The following is a 21,235-nucleotide window of genomic DNA, read 5'->3' as shown; positions in this document are numbered from 1 at the left end:
AAGCCCTGACAGAATTAAGTATGGCCAGGGATGCCAAGGGCAACAAGAAAAGCTTCTGTCAGTGATCAAAGGAAGATGAGGGAAAATGCAGATCCTCTCTGGAAGGAAATGGAATAATTGGTCACCTGACATATGGAAAAGGCTGAGGTAACTGAGGGGATGTTGCTTTCAAGTGTGTATACTAAGCACAACATACTTAGAAACTAGAATACAAAATTATCCAACATGTTATTTGATTATAAGATGATTTTATAATGGAACTCTTTGGAGGATTAAGTTGCAATTATTTAATGAGAAATGCATGGGAGGGGGCAGTACCAGCTGCTCAAGGGCACCTGTACAGCAGCCTCAGCCTTTTGTATGAGACTGTTAAGGATGCTTCACTACATGTGGTTTTGGTACAATTCTATAAATAGTTTCCTTAAAAGCTTCCTTAAAGTTTCCTTTATATAATAAATAACTGAGCTACATTTGCTTTAAGAACCCAATCCTCTTCTTTTACCAGTACAAAAATTCATAGTTGCTCAAATTAAAGATTATACAGCAGTCATGGAAAAGCCCCACTGACTTGCCAAACTGCAAGCAAAGGACTGCTAAGTGGAGGGTTCCAGGCACTGAGATCAGCTCTGCAGCACACAGCATGGGTGCTCACAGAGAAGGGCACAAAAACAAGGAGAGGCCTTCAGGGCAGAGGCACTGGAGATAAAATGCTTTACTCAACAAGGAAATTAATATCACAGTCAGGAATTCATTTATCCACAGCACATAACAAGTAGCTCTAACAACTCACAGAAATTTTTTTCTCTCTGGATACACTTCAGTTTCTCTAGGCAAGGTTCAGAGCTTCTCAGCTGAACAGGAAATTCTGCTTACACTGGTGACTGAATGCCATTTTCTCAATGATACACACTTTCTGAAATAGTTTTCCTTTTTCTGTGCTTCCGTCAGGCTTTCTATGTTCCCAGAAAGCCCCAGAAACGCAGGGGTAGGTGTGTGGAAAATAAATGCAAAATTATACCCTTCATCAAATTTCAGGCTGTTTCAAATCAACGTTCAAAGCAAACTGTCCTTACTGCAGTTGCAACCAGGTTTACTAACGCAGCTGAGGGGTAAAAGGTAAACTGTCAAACAGAACTTATTAAAATAGAGAATAAAAATCAGCAGGCCTGGCTTGATCCAAAATCCTAATCTATCTCACAGAAGTCACAGCATCATAAAGACACAGGCTTCACTACTTGAGAGATTTCACAAAGTCATTTATGTCCAAGAAAGAGGGTGAGTTATTATAAGCACTGCTGAACAGGAATGGATTCTTTTTCTGCATGAGTTTTGGAAGATCTCAAATAAAACATTAAACAATGAATGGTTGTCAGATTTAACTGAGAGAGAACATACAAGTAGCCCAGTAAAGGCAGGGAAGACAAAGGCTGAAATGAGGACACCATTTTTTTGAGGTAACAAGATACAGTGTAACACCGTGGCTTATAGAGGAGTATCAGGCTTTGAGGGAGGAAATAAAAAGGGAAACTGTTCTCACTACTGTGGACAATAAATATGCAACAGTGCTTCCAGAGGGCACAGAAACTGGCTCCATGTTAGTTAAGAATGAAGCTGTTTCTGTAAAACAAATAATAAGATCTCTCTCAAACTCTACAAGCTAGAGAAAAAACAAAGGGTACTTTGGAATCCTAATTTCAAGTTCACCTGTTCCCAAGATCATCTCTCTCACACAGTGTTGCTACACATAAACAGTCCAGCCATAAATCAATTAATACAAAGTTGATTTTTAGAAGAATTTTATTTCTATGATAGGAAAATACAAAGCTGCTCAGAGGAATCAAGTATTAAAATCCTGAGAACCATATCAAACAATTCAGTGCTTATTTTTATTGTGTACTATTAGTGTAAAGCAGCAGATATTCACAGTTCACTAGAAGATGAAAACTAAGAAATTTGAAACCCATGCTGCTTTCTGTCTTTATTGAGTAATTCTTTTTCAAAATACTTCAGATTGTAGTGTTCTCATACTACAAATGTAGTGGGAACATCCCCATTAATGGATACAAGATTTATTTGGTATAATCCTGATAGCAAAAATGAAAGATAACTTATACCATATAACCTAATAGAGGCAGCCCTTCTGTTTCACAAACCACTGTGAACAGGAAGCATAATCACCTAAGAGGGTAGTGTGGTTACTCTTAAGTACACAGTTAAGTGCTCCACTGGCATAAACAGTATCAGTAGGCTACAAACTATTCTACATTTCTACATGCTACTACTGAGATCATAAATACAAGTCTCCCATCAGTTCTCCACTCCAACATCTTGTCTCGAAGTACATTTGCATTGTTGAGGCATATTTTAATATTGCATAGTTCTACACAGATAAGGTACTACTGCTTGCATTGCTGCTGCAAATGGCTACATTACTCTTCAAGGGGTACTGTTACCACAGTAAATCACATAAAAGTAGGTAAGACTTCACATAGATCATTAAATGTCTTGAATGTAACAGTACTCTTGAATAGCATTTCATTTTTAATTACTACCTATAACTCGTGACCTTGCAAAGCCTTTTACATCATTATCAAGCTTACAGTTGAGCTGTGACTGTTAACTGTAGCATGTCATGAAAACACTGGAACATAGTTCTACACAGCACTTCTGCATCAGTCTCTGGACATGATTTCCAAGAAGAACAGGTTGCAACAATCCTATCAATATAGAAAACAATGAGGTTACCACACTTAATTGTCATGGTCTAGGATGAAGTCACACAAGGGAACACAAACTCTGAAGTAAAAATTGTCACACGAACATACTGTCTTAACATTAATAAAGGACTCAGATCACTAGTGCCTTCAGTAAGCAATAATGCTGACAGATCTTGAAACCAGGTACTTTGATTTAAATACCCATTACTACATATGCAGTGACACTACTTTTCTGCTTATATTTGAAAATGCTGTAAATTATAATTCTTCTTCTGCAACTAGTTTAAGGTTTTAAGTACTTTTTTTTCTATTTACCTAATGAAAGGTAAATCTTTATCTAGTTCCAATTATTTTAAGAGAGCCATAGATCAAAGTATAAATGGTTTGTATACTCAAACTGATTCAAATGTGCATGCAATCCATATTTAGCTTTAGGAAGAAGTCATTTGAATTACACCTAAGTCATAAACCAGCAACTTATCTCTACACATTCTAGTTGATGTATTTTTAGATTTCATAAAAAAGCAGTAATTTTTGTCTGTAAGACCAATAAGCCAAAGTTGAATCTTCTCAAATCTCATGACTTCAGAAGTGAAACCAAATGTTTTAGCCTCTTATTGTTACTCAAAAAAGGTCTGGTTTGAGTTGTGTGTGTCACTCCATGAACGATGGGCAGTGTGCTCATCTGTACTTTTATCTGCTCTAGCTCAGTTAAAAAACACCTCTGCATGTTACAAATGATCTCTAAAATGACAGCCTATTTTAAAGTAAGTTAACTTTTTTTGTTACTCCCTTCTTTCACCTTCCCCACCCTTTACTTTCTGCTCATTGTCAGTATCTTGGTGCTCACTTCACCTCAACCATTCATCCTGCCTCACACATATGCTTTCCCAGAACATCAGTGTCTCTATTTCATGTACCTCACTTCTCAACCTCTCCTGACACGTTCAGCCATATTTCTTCTGTCTTTTCCTTTCCTCATTCTAATTGTTAGCCACCTCTCCCTCTGTGGTAAAGGCAGAGCCATACCTAAAATGAAATTATAACCTTACCTGTCATCTCTGATTGAATAAAAAAAGCCATAGCCATGTTGTACCATAGGGAGTGCAGATCCACTAAACCGAGTGTAGCCAGTCAGACTAGTTGAAAGGACAAAATTCCCACCTCCTCCACTGTAAAACAACACAAAACAAAAGCAGCACTTTTAAAGGCAATTTAAAACAAAGTGAGTTTAATAAAACAGTTATTTTATCCTAGACATTAAGAAATCAGAACATATAAGGCCCATGCGACAAAGGCCTTGGTATCAAGGGATACAGCTCCCCACAGGACAAGAATATGAATTACCTAGCTGTGAAGGCCTTATCCCCATACAGTTCTGGCACTGGCAGTCCTTGCTCCTGTGCTATGAGCAGGAGACCCAGAAGATGACGATCAAAGCCTGTCAAATAAATGCAAATACAAAATCGTTAACAGCAGCGTTTCCTGTTTTTCCGCTTCTTCTGGTCTGCATAGCTAGGAGCTCAAGTAACAGCTGAAGGACAGATAAACAACACAGTCTGCTAACAAAGTAGTATTGTAGCATCCAAAAACATTTCCCACGTGTTTGATCTAAGAGGCCGTCATCACTTTCAGCTTGCAGCACCGAGCACAAAAGCAAATTATCTAAGTAGTAGAAACCCAGCACAGTTCCTGTGGAAAACAAAACACAAGAAAACTCCCACTTGAGCCAAGGAGTGAAAGTGGCCCACTAGCAATTATGTGAACAAGGCAAAAAGGCTTTCAGGGCCAGAACTGCCTAGAGAACACACCATGCAGAATGGAGAGAGTACGAAGTTCATCAGGTGATTATTTCCCAGATACTCATTCATAAAGTAATGCACTGCACTATCACAGATGGGTTAGAACCTCACCCAAATCTCTCCTCTGCCTTAGAAGAGCACATTTTTCATTTTCCAGACAGGCATATATTTGACTGGAAGGTATTCCAAAATAATGTTTAGCTAGGCAGAAAAACTTTCAAAGTGAACGTATCTTTGGGGTACAAGGAAAGGCCCAAGGACTAGATTTTAGTTCTTCTCCTCAAAATTAAAGTGTAAAATGTTAAGGGATAGCTTTTATTCAGGTGGAAAATAAGACAGAGAAAATGTATTAGCATACAACAATATTCCTTTTTCACCACAAGAAAAAAAAACCAAAAAAAAGTTTTGATGCCAGAGTACCTCTTCCATTCTCACATTCTTTCCTCATTTTATTGTGCTTTGCAAATGCCTTATGCATCAGCTGTAGTCGTTGATAAGTCTGTGTAAAGTAGGGGGAGAGAGAACAAAAATTAAGAAAAAAGAAAAAAAATGCAAATGAGTAACACATTAGGAATCACAGATCAGCAAGTTTTCCCTATCACAGTTTCTAACAATTTTAGATAGAAGAAAATGGAGGAACTTTAAAGGTACATTAGAAGCTCTCTCAAACTCCTTCTCCTAAATCCAAATTCCTTTTTCAGAAGAATGTGCTCATTTGCTTCCTGTATCTCTGTTCTGTTACTCAGATCACCTGTGCACTGAACAATATTCTAAACCTCATGCTCCTTTCCCGAAAATCTGAAACAATGAAAAGTAACCACTGTGAACTAGAGTAATCAAACCCCAAAATTTTCTATAATGCCCTTTAGTCAGAAGGACACTAGCTTTTACCAGGTGTGGTTGCACTTACATGATCATCATGCCTTGAATCAGACAAAGCAGTTGGACTACATGATCATTGTAGGCCCCTTCCAATAGAAATATTGTATTCTATTACTTTTCATGACAAAAAAAGGAAAGAAAAAAATGAAAAACACAAAAGCGGAAAACAAAACAAGACTCTAACTAATATATACAGATGCCAACTGCATTCCCAAATTTTCTCTGCTAATTGTCAGTTCTGCCCAACGTTATTTTTTTTCAGTTTTATATTGAGCCTTATGTGTTAGAATCAGAGAGAATATAAATAGCATGTTTTTTATAAAGGGGAAACAGTTCTGGACACTCAAGATCTTGACTTCAAAGATCTTAGATCTTGCTAGTTCTTTAACTACTTAAGAAGCACTCTCTGTCCTTTTATTCATTACATGAGAGGTTGCAACACAGAATGTGAAATAAGAGCAGCAGCCACTCAATTTGAATAAAAATCAAGCTACTAAGCTCACAAGGAGCAAACGAAAATTTGAGATAAAAGTGTTTTTTCCAAAATATATAACTTTAAGGTACTAAAATGTACCTAAAGGCAGACTTTTAAGCATGTTAATTTCAATACTACTGAACACAGTTTTTAAGCCCCAGGAGTTCAGCATTAAAAAAAACAACAGGGCAATATTTGGAAATGCTATTTAATATTGCAAAGAGAAAAAGGCTACCATTAGTGTTGGAAGCCTGATAAATGGTTAGAAGGTAAATGAAGAGCAGGGAAATAACAGGAAAGCAGATTTGGAAAGAAAACTGAATTTTAAAGCTGCAGCACATGCCAAAAGAAGCCACTGAAGACCAGGAAAAAGTTCTCTTGAAGGCTAGAATTATCAATCACACATACTTTCTGACAGTCATATTCCTGTATGTTTTTCAGATGCATTAATAATATACACCCTTTGAATTTTCTAAAGACACATAGACCTTTGTCTCAAAAATCTTCTCCTTGCTTAATTTCTCAGGCTCTGAGAAAAGTGCAGGGAGGAGAACAAAAAGAGCTTTAGTACAGCTCTCACTGGGAAAGAAATGCATGACATGCTTTGCCAGCCAAGCAGCTGCTGGGAAAAGAAAAGGTCTCTGGTTCAGCTATTCAGAGACACTCTGGAATACATTCCTGTTGCCACTAGGACACAAACAGATTTCAATTTTGCTCTCTGATGCAAATATTAGATAAACATTTCCTGATTTCACTTGGAAATTAAAAAAACATAACCATAGCAGAATACTTCAGATCCAACCCAGTAACTTTTTGAGGTGTGAAAAAATATCAGTGTGAACGTAACTCAAGACAGTTACATTCTTGAAACCAAAAGTCAAATAGGATAGAAAAACAAACAAGCTCATACATGACAGCACACCTCAGTCACAGTGACCAGAACTAGAGTTTAAGCAACTCAACATTTGAAATCTGTCTCACTGGAAAGATGCCAACTCCCATCAATGAGACAACACAAGAGCAAGTTTTAAGCAGTTCAAATGACAGGCCTTCTAAATACATGATGATTAAAGCAGGATTTCAGCATTTACACTGTCAGAAGGATCCAGCATGGACTTGCACCATTCCACTGCTTCCATAGTACACGGTCTTATGGTCTCTGTGCGGCCATGATAGAAACGCCTGGTCATGGCAGTTTCGTAACAGCAGCCCGGACTAAGAACAAAAATTAGGGAAGAGTATCTCATTACCTTAACAAAACTATTCGCTCTCTCAAGGACTCAAAAAGTCCTGCCAAAGATCTTACACATTTAGCTCAGTTACAAGTACCAGAAACCCACTAATTTTCTTTAAGTTATGCGTCCAAAAAAGAGCCACAAAGGAACTCTATGCACTCTTATGAGACAGATGACTGAAAAAAGTGCCAGTACTATAATCATACCTTGAAAAGACTGTGTTTTCATGGCTATTTTCTGCAGACTACAGATCTACCAGGCTCTAGCAAAAACAGGCTGAAATTACCCAAACTTCTGTTTCACCGTATATATTTCCATTGAAGAAACCACCTACACCACCCAAACCCTCAAAAATTAAGTGACACATTTAAAATAAGCCATATGTCTCAATGTATTTAGAGGGAAAAGGTTCAAAACCTTATCTGCTGCATACTGACAGCCATCCAGCTTTTACCCGGAGCATGTCCAGCTCTGTGACAGTCTACCATTTAAAATACAACTTCCATGAAACATACTTGTGTGTTTACAACAGACCAAACAGGCTATTTCAGTCACACAATTTATCCTAATGTTCAGTAAACAGAGATCTACCAGCCTTTGTTACAATGTGATCACATCACCAGTGACTAAGCATCACACTCCTATGATGAAACTTTCCTTCTGAAGCACGCAATACTCGCCAGGTCAGTAACGACTTATACAAGCCATAATAGGTGCTAGTTAGTAAATAGAAACTTGGGAACACCAATACCAGGAAGAATGATGCCTCTGATCAATAATACAAAATAAAATGCCACATCCAAAAATGTAGAGGCAGGCATTTGGAGGCTCTCTATGATTCTGCTCAAAGCTTAACATCCAATGCTGCTAAAGACAGTGAGACACTGAGGTTTGTGAGGCCTTTTACAGGCTTGGAAGACTAAACATTTTACTGATGGCTGTCACTTGCTACAGATAAAGCTTTCTTCTCTATTTGACCAACTATTCGACAGTAGAGAATCCTGACCCATTAAGCATTTGGTGTTTGCCCAAATATTTCCCCTGTACAGCTAAAATTCACCTTTTTGTGGACTGTGTTCTGCCATCCATTCCACAATATGTACACACGTTATCCCTATGGTCACAAGGGCAAAATTCTGAAGCAAGTATGGTCTTATGCAACTGTTACTTCAAAAAACCCTTAGTTCTTCATTCTTACATCACCATAGCAAATTACACGCTAACATTGCAAAGCCCCTGCACCTCTTTACTCAAGAAACTAGTTTTTTTATTCCTAATCTGATGTTTTCTTACCGTCCGTGGCATTTGTAATAAGCAAGCTGAAGGGCAAGCTGCACAAATGTATCAGGATGAAGTTTCTTCTTCCTAAGCAATGCTTTGCCGAACGATGTGAAGGCATAAGACACCAGCTGCAAGTCAGATACCTGTCATAGCAAAGGAAAAAAACCCACAGAAGTCAAGAAATATCACAACTTGATCCACTTCAAAAGACAGTCACAGAAACCAACAATGCAACAAATTTAACCACCTGTTAAGTCCCCCGATTCATCAATTCATCAATAACATATTTATTCCTCTTCTCCAGCATGGAGAAAGACCAACTAAAAACATGTAAATAGAATGAAAAAAAACAACTAATAGAAGCATCAAGAAATTCCACCTGCTTGTAGTACAGTTCTTTAGTACGTCCAATTTCATTTATAATTTTTGGATCCACTGTGAATACAAGTTCCTCTGGCCATGGAATGTCCCTCACATTATCTGATCCCTGGGAAGATGAAGACAGAAAGAAAAAAGGGAAAACAGAATATATTATCCATAAGAAAATACATGTTAGCTACAAACTTGAAAGTTTATAAAGCATAGATACCTTCCATTTTCCCTCATTTTCAATAATCTTCTTTTCGGCATAAGCTAACATGGTAATTAAAGCCATGGCATCAAAAGGAGAATGCTAAAATCAGAGAAGACAAGATATCACATTATTTGCATGACTGCAAGATGATCAAATTGTGTTTTTACCTACACCACTCTTTTACCTGCAGATCAACAGCTTTACTGCACAGGGTTGCACTTGTTTTCCTAGTTCTACAATAAACAGAAAACTGCTTTAAGCCCACCCACTGTTTTGACTGCTCTGCAGCTGGACAGAGAGGCACAATGTACTGCTGCTGTGGAAAGGCAGATTTCAGGCAAGATGTAAGCCCTTCTGGTCATGCAATAATGAGTCCGAAAAACCAGGAGTTTAAAAAATACAGCTGTTCAAACAGATGCATCATACGAAGAGTTAATTTTAAGCCTTCTTGTGCACTGTGGTTTTTTTTATTTTGGAACTCCCTCATTAAATACTCTAAGAAATTATTTCAGATCTCATGTTCGTAATTCAAGTATGGTATAATATCAAACACTGAGAAAGCAGGCTGCTTTTAGAAAGTCGTCAGACAAGGTGCCTGGTAAACAAGGCTATACTAGAGAGGAACACATTAAGCATTTAAAATAATACTCTGAAAGGGGAAATTCAGTAAGCAAATACTCAAAGGGTTTATAAGATGGAAAAAATTTCAACTTACATCACAGAACGCGCTGCAGGTTCCATTGGAAAAGAATATGCTATTGTAGGATTTATCTCCCCAGCGCACAGTCGGATCACCTGTTAGTCCCAGCCTTGTAAGCTAAAGCAAAGGTTACATGCTATGAGTTTTAAAAAACACTGAGTACACTGCCAACCTCTGTCAGCTAAACTTAGTCTACATTAAGAGGGTGAGATCTCCCTGACAGACATTTTCATCCAGTTCAAGTGAAATATGATTATAAGCCCAAGTTTTAATTAGAAGTGTGATAAAAAGTTCATGACTATGTTTCTGAAAACCCTGAAGGACAGATGGTTAAAAGGTTATGAAGGTAGATTTCAGCCATTCCCCCTTCTAATGTCCTAAGAATTCAAACTATTAAGTTTTCCTATGGATCAAAAAGAAGTATTATTTGCATAATTTATCTGCTTCATTTTCTGTTATGAAAGAGCAAAAATCTACTGTATATATGCAGAAGAAATTTTTATGAGAAGATGACCAGTTATAAATTATCAAAAATCCTTAGCTACCTCAGTATAGTCCTCAGGAGTTGCATGGGGACTAGAATCATCAAGGCAGACCACAAACAAACTTCTCTGAATTTTTTCCAGAAGAGTTAAGTTCTTTGGATCAAGATCAATCAAATATTCCCGTAACTAGAAAGCATAAAAAGACAAAGCTAAGTCAAATAATGTATTTCCAGTGATCACAAGGCTTTTTCCTGATACCTCAGGAACCAACTATTGAAATATTCCTACCTCTGCCCATTTTGTCCTTTCATTGCTTGTTAGGGCTGCCAGTCCTGGTCCATCTGGCTCACTATGGCATCTTTTCTGAATATATGTAAGTTGCCTGTAAAAAGATTTCAAAAACTGAAGTTAACCAAGAACAGACAGAGAGAAAACAAAAGTCACCTTTTTTTCCTCTCTTTTTTTTGCAAAGCTGGAGTTTTGGTTCCACGTTCACAAGCCAATGTGAATTTTCAGGAAGCATGAATCATTTCCCTCAAACTCTAAGGACAACTGAAGAACTGCTCTGTTTTTAGACACTAATGGTTAATTCAAACTGCATCTACGAGCCCAGTACAAACTTATATATAAACAATCATGATTCTAAAGCGTTATTATGCACTTCATTTAAAACTAGACTTAAGACTTCAACAGTGTAGATCAGACTTCGTGGAGTGCAGACATCTGAAATACTGCAGGCTTTGCAGATTTATAGCAATGAATCAGTACAGGACAAACATTCCACTCAAAATAAACCCTGAAATTTAAAGCAGAACACTAGCTTTAGTATATCCTAAATGTAGAGTCTGAATTACATGAGAGTAATTCTCCTCCTACCTTTTCCTTGCATTTTCCTTTAGAAGAACTGTTAGCAGAGAGGTAATTTTAAGTTTGCAAATTCAGTTTTTCACATGCTGTTCTAGTGTTAAAGAAACTCCACAAATTACAGGCACTCAATCCTGGCTTGTGCTTTGTTCTGGCACTCTTGCCCATTAAACTTCACTACTGATCATTAGTTACATAGTTATAAAAAATGTAAGACACCCACTATGAGGTTATAAAAGAAAACCCAAAAAAACCCCCCACCAAACCAAACCCAACCCAACCTGGTCTTCCTATAGACAGTAGCTAATGCAACTGGGGGTTTTGTCTGTACTCCAGGTGTTCATCTATTTGTTACTTGCTTAACAGGTACAGCTACAAAAACCAAAAATATGTACATTAAAATATTACATATTAAAGTACCAGACTTTTTTAAAAAGTGATTTTTAGTTTAACTAATTTTTGTCTTGCCTGAGGAATTTGGCTGTACACTTTTTGCCAGTTTTAATGACAAGTCTTCTGTTGTGCTCTATAAGCAGCACTTTGACAAATGCAGTAAGTTATTCCTAGATAAGATTAACAACCCTTTCTTAGTAAGTACATGCATACAGATCCCAAATTGATCACAAGAGACTTATGCTGAAACTACTTCTGCATGTGACATCGGTGTTAGACCAACAGAGTGGGAAACTTTGTGGCCACAACTGCACTGACAATTCAAAAGCCAGCACCTGAACATGCTACCAGGACATAGGAGATACAGCACAGAAAAGCTTTAAACGTTGCCTGTTACACGACTGTTGAAATTTAGTATTTGAAGAACCAAATTCTTTCTCTCTGTTCCTTTGCAGCAGCTCAGGAACATGAAGAGCCACAAACATGGCTGGTTGTCACAGGCCTGGGGCAAAGAAAAGAACTGCAAGTGAAATGCTGCTGTACTGCCCTGTAGCTGCGGGAAGCCAATCAGTGCATGTTACAGGTTTGGACTCTGCTGCTCTCACCAACAGAAATTCCAGCCTCTCTACTCTTGAGAAAATTGACCACAAGTGTATTAGATTTAAATCAACATGACAGTGGTGTTTCATCTTTGATAATGATTAAGTAGCAATGAGATAATTATCTATGCGGATCATTCCTGAAAGGAATGATGATACTCATAATCCTAATATTTCCATGTAAAGAAGCTTCATATATAATGGATATTTTCTACTAAAGTATCTTATTTCAGCCTTTTGTATGATGCTGTATGGGTGTAGTACAGCAGTACATAATAATTATGTTCTACAGAAAGAAGTTGCCATTCAGTAAACAAGAATTTAGTCAAATCTGAACCTTCAGCTAGAGGAGAAGTTGCAGCCTCCCTCAAACCTAATTCTCTGGACATAGAAAAAAGAAAGCCTCCTTGGTACGTAGCTTAAATAGGACAGCTCATTTAAGACAAGGTATTTTGAAAACCTGAATATCTCTGGAGGAGTCACCATACTGCCTTCATGCATAGCATCAAATGCAAACACTCGACCTCGACACAGAACTATTAAGTGAGATGGGCATTCACCTTCAGCCTCTGAAATGAAAAATAAGAATAAATAAAAATCCAACCTTGGGGATAAAGTGAGTGACAGATACAGGAAAAACTCAGCAAGTCCTACAAACCCTTTTTTGTTCAAAATGTGGCAGACTTCATACAGTTAAAAACAGGAAAGATTAAAAAAAGAGTAACTTTTTAAGTCCAACTGCATGATCTTACTGCAAATTTGAAGACATTTTAAAAACCAACAGAAGACATACATAACTTTCATTGTTATAAACTACTTCAAGTCATTGCCATTACCTAGTAGTAAGTGTCATTTATTTGGCTATCTTGCAGGAACCTCCTCTGTTGAAATGAGTGTTCCCTGCTGAAAAGTTGATCTAGCAATATTTCTCGCTTGAATGAGTGTTGTTTGTTGAACTAGTCTGCTGCTAGTTTTGGTTATGCACCTCGTGATGCACTGCCATGTCAATCACACCTAACCAGCACAGGTATATCTGTAAGAAGGGAGCACTGACACATCAATGTGGCCACTATACATAAACACAGATGGTACTGGCCTGCTCCAGGCCAGGTATATTTATCCAGCATTGCCCTACCAAACCCATCTACCCGGAAATTAGACTAAAGCTGGAGAAGACACGACCTAGGTGCTAAAATTCCAAGAAACATTGTTGTATTTTTCCTCAAACTAGCCAAGTACTCTTCTCTGGGAAAAAGAAGAAATGTATACTTTACCCACAAGTATGGAACTGAATGAGCATCCAAAGAAATCCTAACCTTATCTGTATGGCTGTTATATCTACCTTTACGGTCCTACTTTCTAAATCAAATAACACAATTTAACATATACCTGGTTAAAGACATTCTAGAGTGAGGAATCTGTCATTTCATTTAGACCTCATCTTCATAGATCATGAAATTAATTTGTAACATAGCAAAAATCAGAAGAGATGACATCCAATTCAATTACTTTAGGTAGCATTCCCCTAACCTTAGCTGCCTACAGGAAAGGGCAGAATTAAGTTTGGAAGTTACCATACCTAGAATTATGTGTCTGATACGTCACTACAGTGTCATACAGTGGTCGAGATCTACCCAATACACTCAATAACTTTTAATGAGCTCTTCACCTGTTCTCATGGAGATGTCTGCTACAGGCTGAACCAAACAGCTCCCTCGGCTTTTAGTACAGTTTTTAGCTCCAAGGTGACATTACCTGACAAATTTTAGGTGCTCTACTCTGCAATCTAAATACTACTTCAAGTGTTTAGACCATGCCAGTTCCCCCTATGGCCAATGGAGAAAAACAGACCCCTTTCCAGATGGCAATTCCTTCTACCTTAGACAGTACCTATCTTACATACTTGCGTATTTTAATGGCCCAAATCCTTCACTGGAGGTATTCGTATTTCTCCATGAATCACAGAGAAACAAGACAACTAACTGGACCAAATATTTCACCTGGAGGCAGACAATCTACATGGAAATGGATATCACTTGCTGTGTATGACATGAAAAATTACATAAGCAAGACTGTTGTTTAATGATGTTCTTGCAATATTTTAAGGCAGAATAGGGAGAGAAATTACATAAATTGCCTCTCCGCCTTTGTTTATTAAGTGTGATCATAACAGAACACTGACTTCCCACCATTTGAATGTTTCTTCTAAGTTTTAGTACTTGAATTGACTCTTCAACTGTAATGCTAAAAAAAAAAGCCAAAAAACTCCCCTTGAAAACTGACTTCAACTTTGCATTTTCCCATCATCTCATGTGGTATGGAGATTTACTTGGATATTTTCTATGGAGCAAGGCAATACCTTCTTCTTGAACTCCTGAGTCCATGATATCTAGAGCGACACTGCTGAACAACCCTGGATGCATCAGAATGTGTGTGGAAGGGCTGTTACGATTTCAGTTTGCTGATTACTAATGCTACAGTATTTGGTAATGGAGGATGAATAAGAACATTACACTTTAGCTCTTGACCCTGAACCCTAGAAAACTGTCGGGAGTTTAAGAGAATGCCTTTATGGAGCTCTATGAAGTACTTTCAAGACTGATAGTAGAAGCAGTTGACCAAGCCAAGAAAGAGCACAATGATAAAAAATAAGCAAGAATTATCCCAACAGAATATATGGGAATACACTTGAGAAATACCTTCTCAAATGTGCAAAAACATGCAATTATTAATGATGTTGAAATTCTGTCCATGTAATACATGGAATCCATACACAGTTATAACACACAGAATTTGTCTTTTTTCAATTCTTAGTGCTGGCACACTTATTATAGGTATCAGACTGGTAACATACAATTTGAAGTAGAGCTTTTTTTTACTCTTATTTAGTAAGGACTAAATATTGGACCAAAAAGGGCACTTGTAGGTGAGATGTCTTCTTTGCTTTCTTATATAAGCACTCAACAACTAGTATCTGACCTAGTGCTTGAGGAAGCAAGTATTTTATGGTTAAAGTGAGCACTCCATTGGCCCATTAATAAAAATCATTTGCTTGTATTAACCCCCAATTTTCATTTGTTTACCAGTTTTAAAATAAGTGCCGATCGAGTCTCTGGTAACCCCAGGAATTTTGCAAGTGCAGAAGAGCATTCGAAATTGGTTCATGTCCAGAACAGTATTCCCAGATCTCTCTATGGTCACCTTCTCTCTGTAGTAACAAATACACCAAAATTAAATATGAGAAATTATAATGATGGAACTAAATGAAGGTTAGACAAACCTGTCTTTTACTGCAAAGAATGCATATCAATGAACATAAGCACATATTTGAACTAAAGGATACATAGATCATTAATATTTAGGATTAATTATTTTTTTGTGAAGTCTTACGCTCGTAACAGATCCCAGTATTTCAGGGTGTGCCATATATTTACACATGCTCTTTCTATCTGAGTGCCCTCTTTTGGTGGCCAGCAGTGTTCAATATAGGGACCAGGGCCTCCCATATTACAGTGTATTTGTGTTGAGATGCGAAGATCAAGATAAGCCACATTCAGCCACCAGTCCTCCAGCTGAAATGAAAAATGTTTAGCATCAGAACTAATTAATTTTTAGTCATTAATTCTTTAATAATCACCTAAGTGTTCAATTGCCTGCACTTTTTCCTTTTTTTTTTTTAGTACTTTGAATAGTAGTTCCTATATAACACAAGGCAGGACAGTGGTTCAAAACTAACTGCTGAAGGTAACGACACATTTAGCTCTTCTATTTTCAAGCTTGAAATAAAATTCAATACTGTTTAAGAATATTAAACTGTAAATTATCATGAACATTTCTTCCCTGATATTCATCATCTTAAAGTCTTGCAGATGTCAGCTGTGGCTGCTGCAAATATCAGAGAGATTACTCCATGGAGAATGGAAAGAAAGTAGACTTGTGTTGAGAGGGGATCTGAGACAGAGTTTATAATGTATAGCTTTCGTCATCATCTGAAAATCCCCACTCCGGAATGTGTCATGTTAAGATTTACAAAGTTCTCATGAATTCCACTTGGTAGTGACCTTCCTCATATTCCTTTCTCTGTTGAAACACAACTTTAAAATGCTACCACATAGCCTCCTTCTGGGAAGTGAAAGAGAGAGACCAAACTCTAGATTCCAGGCTTTTGTTTTGTTGGGCTTCTCTTTTGTTTGCCTTTTTTTTTTTTTTTTTGCTAAGGTGGAGAGAGCAGGGACAGATGTCATAGAAGGAGAGACTGATAGACAAAGCATTCAAAAGCTGGTAAGTAACTATAATTTCAGCTGGTGAGCTCTCTTAGCTACTCAGCTTTGAAAAAAACCAAATCACACATGAAAATAAATGCTTTCATACCCACAGGCCAAGTGGCAGATACAAGGAAGATCCTAAGATTTAAAAAAGTGAAATGACTCTTTGAATTATATCCTGAATAACCAACTTTCCATAAGTTGAATTAAGATTTCTTATATATCTAAACACATACCCAATTCCTTCTCATTTTAGCTCTTTCCAGTAATTTCTGATGCAACTCTTTCCCAATGCCATTTTCAAATTTTTTAACTATATCCTCAGTTCTTTGATATTCCTCTTGATTTAGAAATGGCTTCACTGCAAAAAGAAAACAGTTTTATTTTAAAGACAACTGTATCCTGACATTTACTCCAAGATTCAGATATCCACAGGCAAGGGAGTGGATGAAAATTTATTTTTCTAAAACAAGTACTTGAAGAGAGAACACCTTTTAAAAATATTTAAATAAATCAATGTATTCTAATAAAACATAAATATATACTTTTAAATAAATACAGAAGCTAGCACATGAAAGCAATTGCTGAAAACCTGAAATACCTAACAGATAACTAAATCAAATATATTTATAAGCTGGAAATACTACAGAATTCTGCAACCTCATCATCTGTGACAGAATTCACCAAGTAATTAAATTTGTAGGAATTTTGTAAATTAACACATTATGCCACATATGTCTGCCACCCTACTGCACCAACTATAAGCTGCTTGCCTTTATTTTCAAGTCCATGGCCTACAAGCAACTTGCCCTTGCAACTTAATTCTCATTCACTGTCCCTGGGTTATGCCCACCTTTGAATGATATCAAATGCAGTTACTGCTAGCCAGTTTTTTTATTTTTAAATCCTTTTGGATTTCTCTCAGATCGTGTGCCACATAGGCCAAAGTTCTCCATAAACATCTGCAAAATTAGTCATTATTTTAATCTAAACCCCCCTTAAAGCCTTTTTACCATGAAATCAGTAACAGGCACTGTTGATGTCAGCTTCCATACAGGCACACTTCATTTTTTTCTTATACTCACCTGGTGTATAAAGTATCTTCTGTTCATCTAGTCAAACACTTCATCTCAGCAGGGTCAGCTACAGCAGGTTGCTCAGAGCTGTATTGGGTTCAAATATCTCCAAGGACAGAGACTCTACAACTGCCCTAGTAGCAACCTGTTCCAGTGCTTGACCACTCTTGCAATAAAAAGAGTTTTCTTATGTTTAAAAGGAATCTTTTGTATTTCAGTTTGTGCCCATCATCTCTTACTATGATGCTTGGCTTCACTTTCTTTACTCCTCCACAAGTAATCACACATATTACAAAGATCTGAACAATTCCAGCTTTCTCAGTCTCTTCTTATATGTCAGATAATCCAAGACCTTAATCACCCTCATGGCCCCTCTCTGGGCTCCTTTTTGTACACCCATATCTTGCTTGTACTGGGGAATACAGAAATGGACACAGAACTCCAGATGTGTCCTCCCCAGTACCAAACAGAGGGAAAGGATCACTTCTCTGTACCTGCTGGCAATGCTCTTCCTAATACAGCCCTGAAGGCTACTGGCATGCCTTGCTGCAAGGCCACATGCTGGCTCATGTTCATCTTTAGGCCTACCAGGATCCCAGGGGCTTTTCTGCAAAGCTGCTTTCCATGCACTCGGTTCCAGTTTGTGCTGGTGCATCAAGTTATTCCCCCTTGGGTGAATGACTTGGCATTTCCCTGTTTGTTGAATGTCATGAGGCTCCTGTCAGCCTGTTCCTCCAACCTGTCAAGGTCCCTTGGATGGCAGTACAACCATCATATCAGCCACTCCTTCCAGCTTTGTATCTTCTCCAAATGCAGAGTGCACTCTGTCCCATCATGCACGGGACACTTATTAACACGGGTCATTAATGAACACATTAAAAATCACTGGACCCCTGGGGTACATCATCAGAGACTGGCCTACATTGGAATATGCGCTGCTGATCACAAACCTTTGAGCCCAGCAGCTGAGACAGTTTTCAGCCCAACTGACTGTCCACTACCTAGTTCATGTTTTATTAGTTCATCTATGAGGAATTTTTTAAAAAAGCTTTTGATGTGCCAAAAGCCTTGCTAAGATCAATATAAACAATATCCACTCTTCTTCCTTCATCCAGCGAGACAATCACCTCATCATAAAAAGCTATCAAGTTGGTCAAGCACAATTTCCTCTTTACAAGCCAGAGATGCCCACTCCCAGCCACCTTCTTGTCCTTCATATGATCAGAAATAGTATCCATGATTATTTGCCAGGGATTGCAAGGGATTAAAGCATGATTGATTATTCTGTTGTGACCCAAATCTTCCTTCTTGTCCTTCCTGAAGACAGCAGTAATATCTGGTTTCTTCCATTTTTCAGGAACCTTCACCAATCACCATGACCTTTCAAAGATTATCAGAAGTGCCCTTCCAATGACAAAGGCCAGCTCCCTCAGCACTCACGGGCACAACCCAACATGACTCATGTAGTTTTTCACATGTAATCTGTTCAGTGTTGATCCTCTTCCTCCAAGATTAAGTCCTCCTCACTCCTCTTCCAAATAATTCAATTTTTATCCTAATTATATAACACATTTCAGCATTTTGCATTACCTGTCCTGACGTGAAAGATAAGGATCCATTTTCAGGTGCATCCTGGCCTCTTTATGGTACTCCACAACAGTATAATGCAAATCCTAGTGATATTTTCCTATTCCATAGGGCAAACATGGAGAGGGCCAAATATCACCAACAAATGTAGTTTTAAACATATGCTGACAACCTTAGGCAGCAAGACAGAACATCCATTGTCAAATATTAGCATACAGTGATTGTGTTTAAATTGCATTGGGACCTCTTTAAGTTCCACTGTAAGACCATCATGATTGGAAAGGTACCAGCATTCCCCTTACACCTTCACCACAGATGATCAGCTATGAACACTCACGCAGTGACTTAACACATCTAGACCTCATCCAGAGGCAGCTTGAATTGCACACCACCAGTTGCGAAGACAGATGAAGAAAGAAATAATAAGTGAGAGAGCCATTCACCTATACCATATAGCAGATTATAGTTGTCACCCAGGAAACCTGAAGTTGAAAGCCTTCCCAGACTGAGGGAAGTCCAACACTCAGGTTTCACAGCGAGTAACCTTATTAACACATACAATTTGAAAGAGAGAGTGATTATCCTCTGTTATTCAAGTTATAAAGTCATTACAGAGCAATATGCATGTAGAAAATGAAAAAAAAAGCAAAATCACTAGGTTCTGGTCTCTATTCCTAGAATCCTTAGATTGGAACACGACGAGATGGGTCTGACAACTGAGTTTGTTCAGCTTATGAAGAGAATGCAAAGGGAAGACCTTGCAGCACTCTTCAACTGAACGTAAAGGCATAGTGAAGATAAAGCATAGCTCCTCTCAGAGATGCAGAGAAATAGGATAACAGAAAATGGAATACAGTTGGAATATGGGAAATTTCTGACAAGGAAAATATGAAGTTTCTGGTTTGTTTTTTTGTATCTCCCTCCTCCTCTGAATAGTGAGGGTGATCAAACACCAGAGCAGGTTACATAACAGGGGCTGTGGAATTTCCATCCTTGCAGATAAACAAAATCTGGCTAAGCAAGTCCAGAGCAACCTGCGGTAGTTGGAAAAGCTCTGAACAGGAATCTAGTCCAGATGAACTCTTCCCACCCTATACCTACAGGGTCTCTTTCCTTTGAAAAACTATTTAATGAGATGCAGAAGCAGCGCTATTAGGAAGGAACAGAACTCAGTCCCTTTCTCACTAGAGTTCAGTCAAACTTCTCTTGCCACTTTCTCCAGCCCACAGATCTTGTCTTCCTTTCTGAACAGGACATCAGCTCTGTCCATGAACAAGAAGTATCCCATGAAAGACACCTTCAGTTGCATAGTTAAGGAACCTCTGGAAAGCTGGAACTTTGGGTTTTCATACTCTCATGTTGAGTCCAAGTTTATGAATCTTGACCTCTGGGGTGAACTGGAAAGCTAAATAACGTGGGTATGGCCACCTTCTCTTCTCAAGGCTTACTTTCAAAACAAGGTTAACTCATTAAAGAAGAGGTAGCTACGTGTAAAGCCTTAAATTGGGCATATTTTGAGACAGCTTTTCCAGTTGACTGGCTTTAAAAAGACAAGTGCCTGGAGTCCTCCTCCAATGAAAGACAGTTTCCCTGGAATGATTTAGAGCCTCTATCAAATCATTTGGAGGTTTTGAATGGTTCTTCAGAAGCACCTCCGTTCCTTCACTCACCTTCAAAGACTAAAACAAATAACAAGCTTAAGCAATGAGAACCACACAGCTAGTGTCTAGAACTGTGGACTACACACTTTGGCTTTAAGTGATTTCTACAAGGGAAGACTGTGGCAGAACAGCAAATACTGGATTAATTTTTCTCCTACTGCCAGTGAGCATAAAGGAGAGCAACAATGACTCAAGTTATAGCATGATTTATGTACAAGCAACAGTAAGTAGCAACTAACTTCAGCATGAAAACGAAAGGACATGTGATAAGTTATTTATGAAAACACAGATCATAATCAGAAAACAAGAGCAAACAAATCACTGTCAAGACTTTATCACTCCATGAGAGAGTTGTATATTAACTTAGAGAGCCAGCTCGGCTAACAAAACTAAACAGGAATTTTGTTATCACAGGTTCACTACTATTACAGCACAACTTTAGCACAACTGTACTACAACAAAATTAAAATGTATTTTTCAGACATGAATACATACACAGTTCTTTTGCTCTAAAACCACCATTTCAACACTCTGCATTGAAAAGCAATGATGTAATGAACATTAAAGAAGTGGGTCACTTCCACTACACTCAGAATAAATGGGAACTCAGAGTCAACATCAGGATTTCTATTTTGGGAA

The 21,235-nt window shown here is 37.9% G+C and overlaps 1 protein-coding gene across 7 annotated transcripts in view; it reads right to left on the bottom strand.

Annotated features, from left to right (window-relative positions):
* Positions 1–1,779: 1,779 nt before the first annotated feature.
* CROT (carnitine O-octanoyltransferase) overlaps positions 1,780–21,235 on the bottom strand; it is a 38,689-nt gene continuing 19,233 nt past the window's right edge. For 4 of the 7 annotated variants that reach the window (XM_027720594.2, XM_039388510.1, XM_027720595.2 and 1 more), the window contains exons 3-17: positions 16,509–16,633; positions 15,398–15,579; positions 15,091–15,215; positions 12,468–12,576; positions 10,440–10,533; positions 10,212–10,337; positions 9,682–9,783; positions 8,982–9,065; positions 8,772–8,879; positions 8,405–8,535; positions 6,968–7,091; positions 4,940–5,018; positions 4,065–4,158; positions 3,770–3,889; positions 1,780–2,717 (exon numbers count right to left, since the gene is read on the bottom strand). In XM_027720594.2, coding sequence (XP_027576395.1) covers positions 2,597–2,717; positions 3,770–3,889; positions 4,065–4,158; positions 4,940–5,018; positions 6,968–7,091; positions 8,405–8,535; positions 8,772–8,879; positions 8,982–9,065; positions 9,682–9,783; positions 10,212–10,337; positions 10,440–10,533; positions 12,468–12,576; positions 15,091–15,215; positions 15,398–15,579; positions 16,509–16,633 — 1,724 coding nt within the window. In that variant the 3' untranslated portion in view covers positions 1,780–2,596. Of the gene's footprint in view, positions 2,718–3,769; positions 3,890–4,064; positions 4,159–4,939; positions 5,019–6,967; positions 7,092–8,404; positions 8,536–8,771; positions 8,880–8,981; positions 9,066–9,681; positions 9,784–10,211; positions 10,361–10,439; positions 10,534–11,027; positions 12,577–15,090; positions 15,216–15,379; positions 15,580–16,508; positions 16,634–21,235 lie in introns of those variants that run through there. The other 3 variants (XM_039388512.1, XR_005566193.1, XM_039388513.1) reach the window with 3 other exon arrangements.

This window comes from Pipra filicauda, unplaced genomic scaffold, assembly GCF_003945595.2.
Source record: "Pipra filicauda isolate LSUMZ 115617 unplaced genomic scaffold, ASM394559v2 scaffold65_size3143899_pilon, whole genome shotgun sequence".
Classification (NCBI taxonomy): Eukaryota; Metazoa; Chordata; class Aves; order Passeriformes; family Pipridae; genus Pipra; species Pipra filicauda.
The sequence above is the reverse complement of the archived record's forward strand: the minus strand, read 5'-3'. Positions and strand labels throughout refer to the sequence as shown.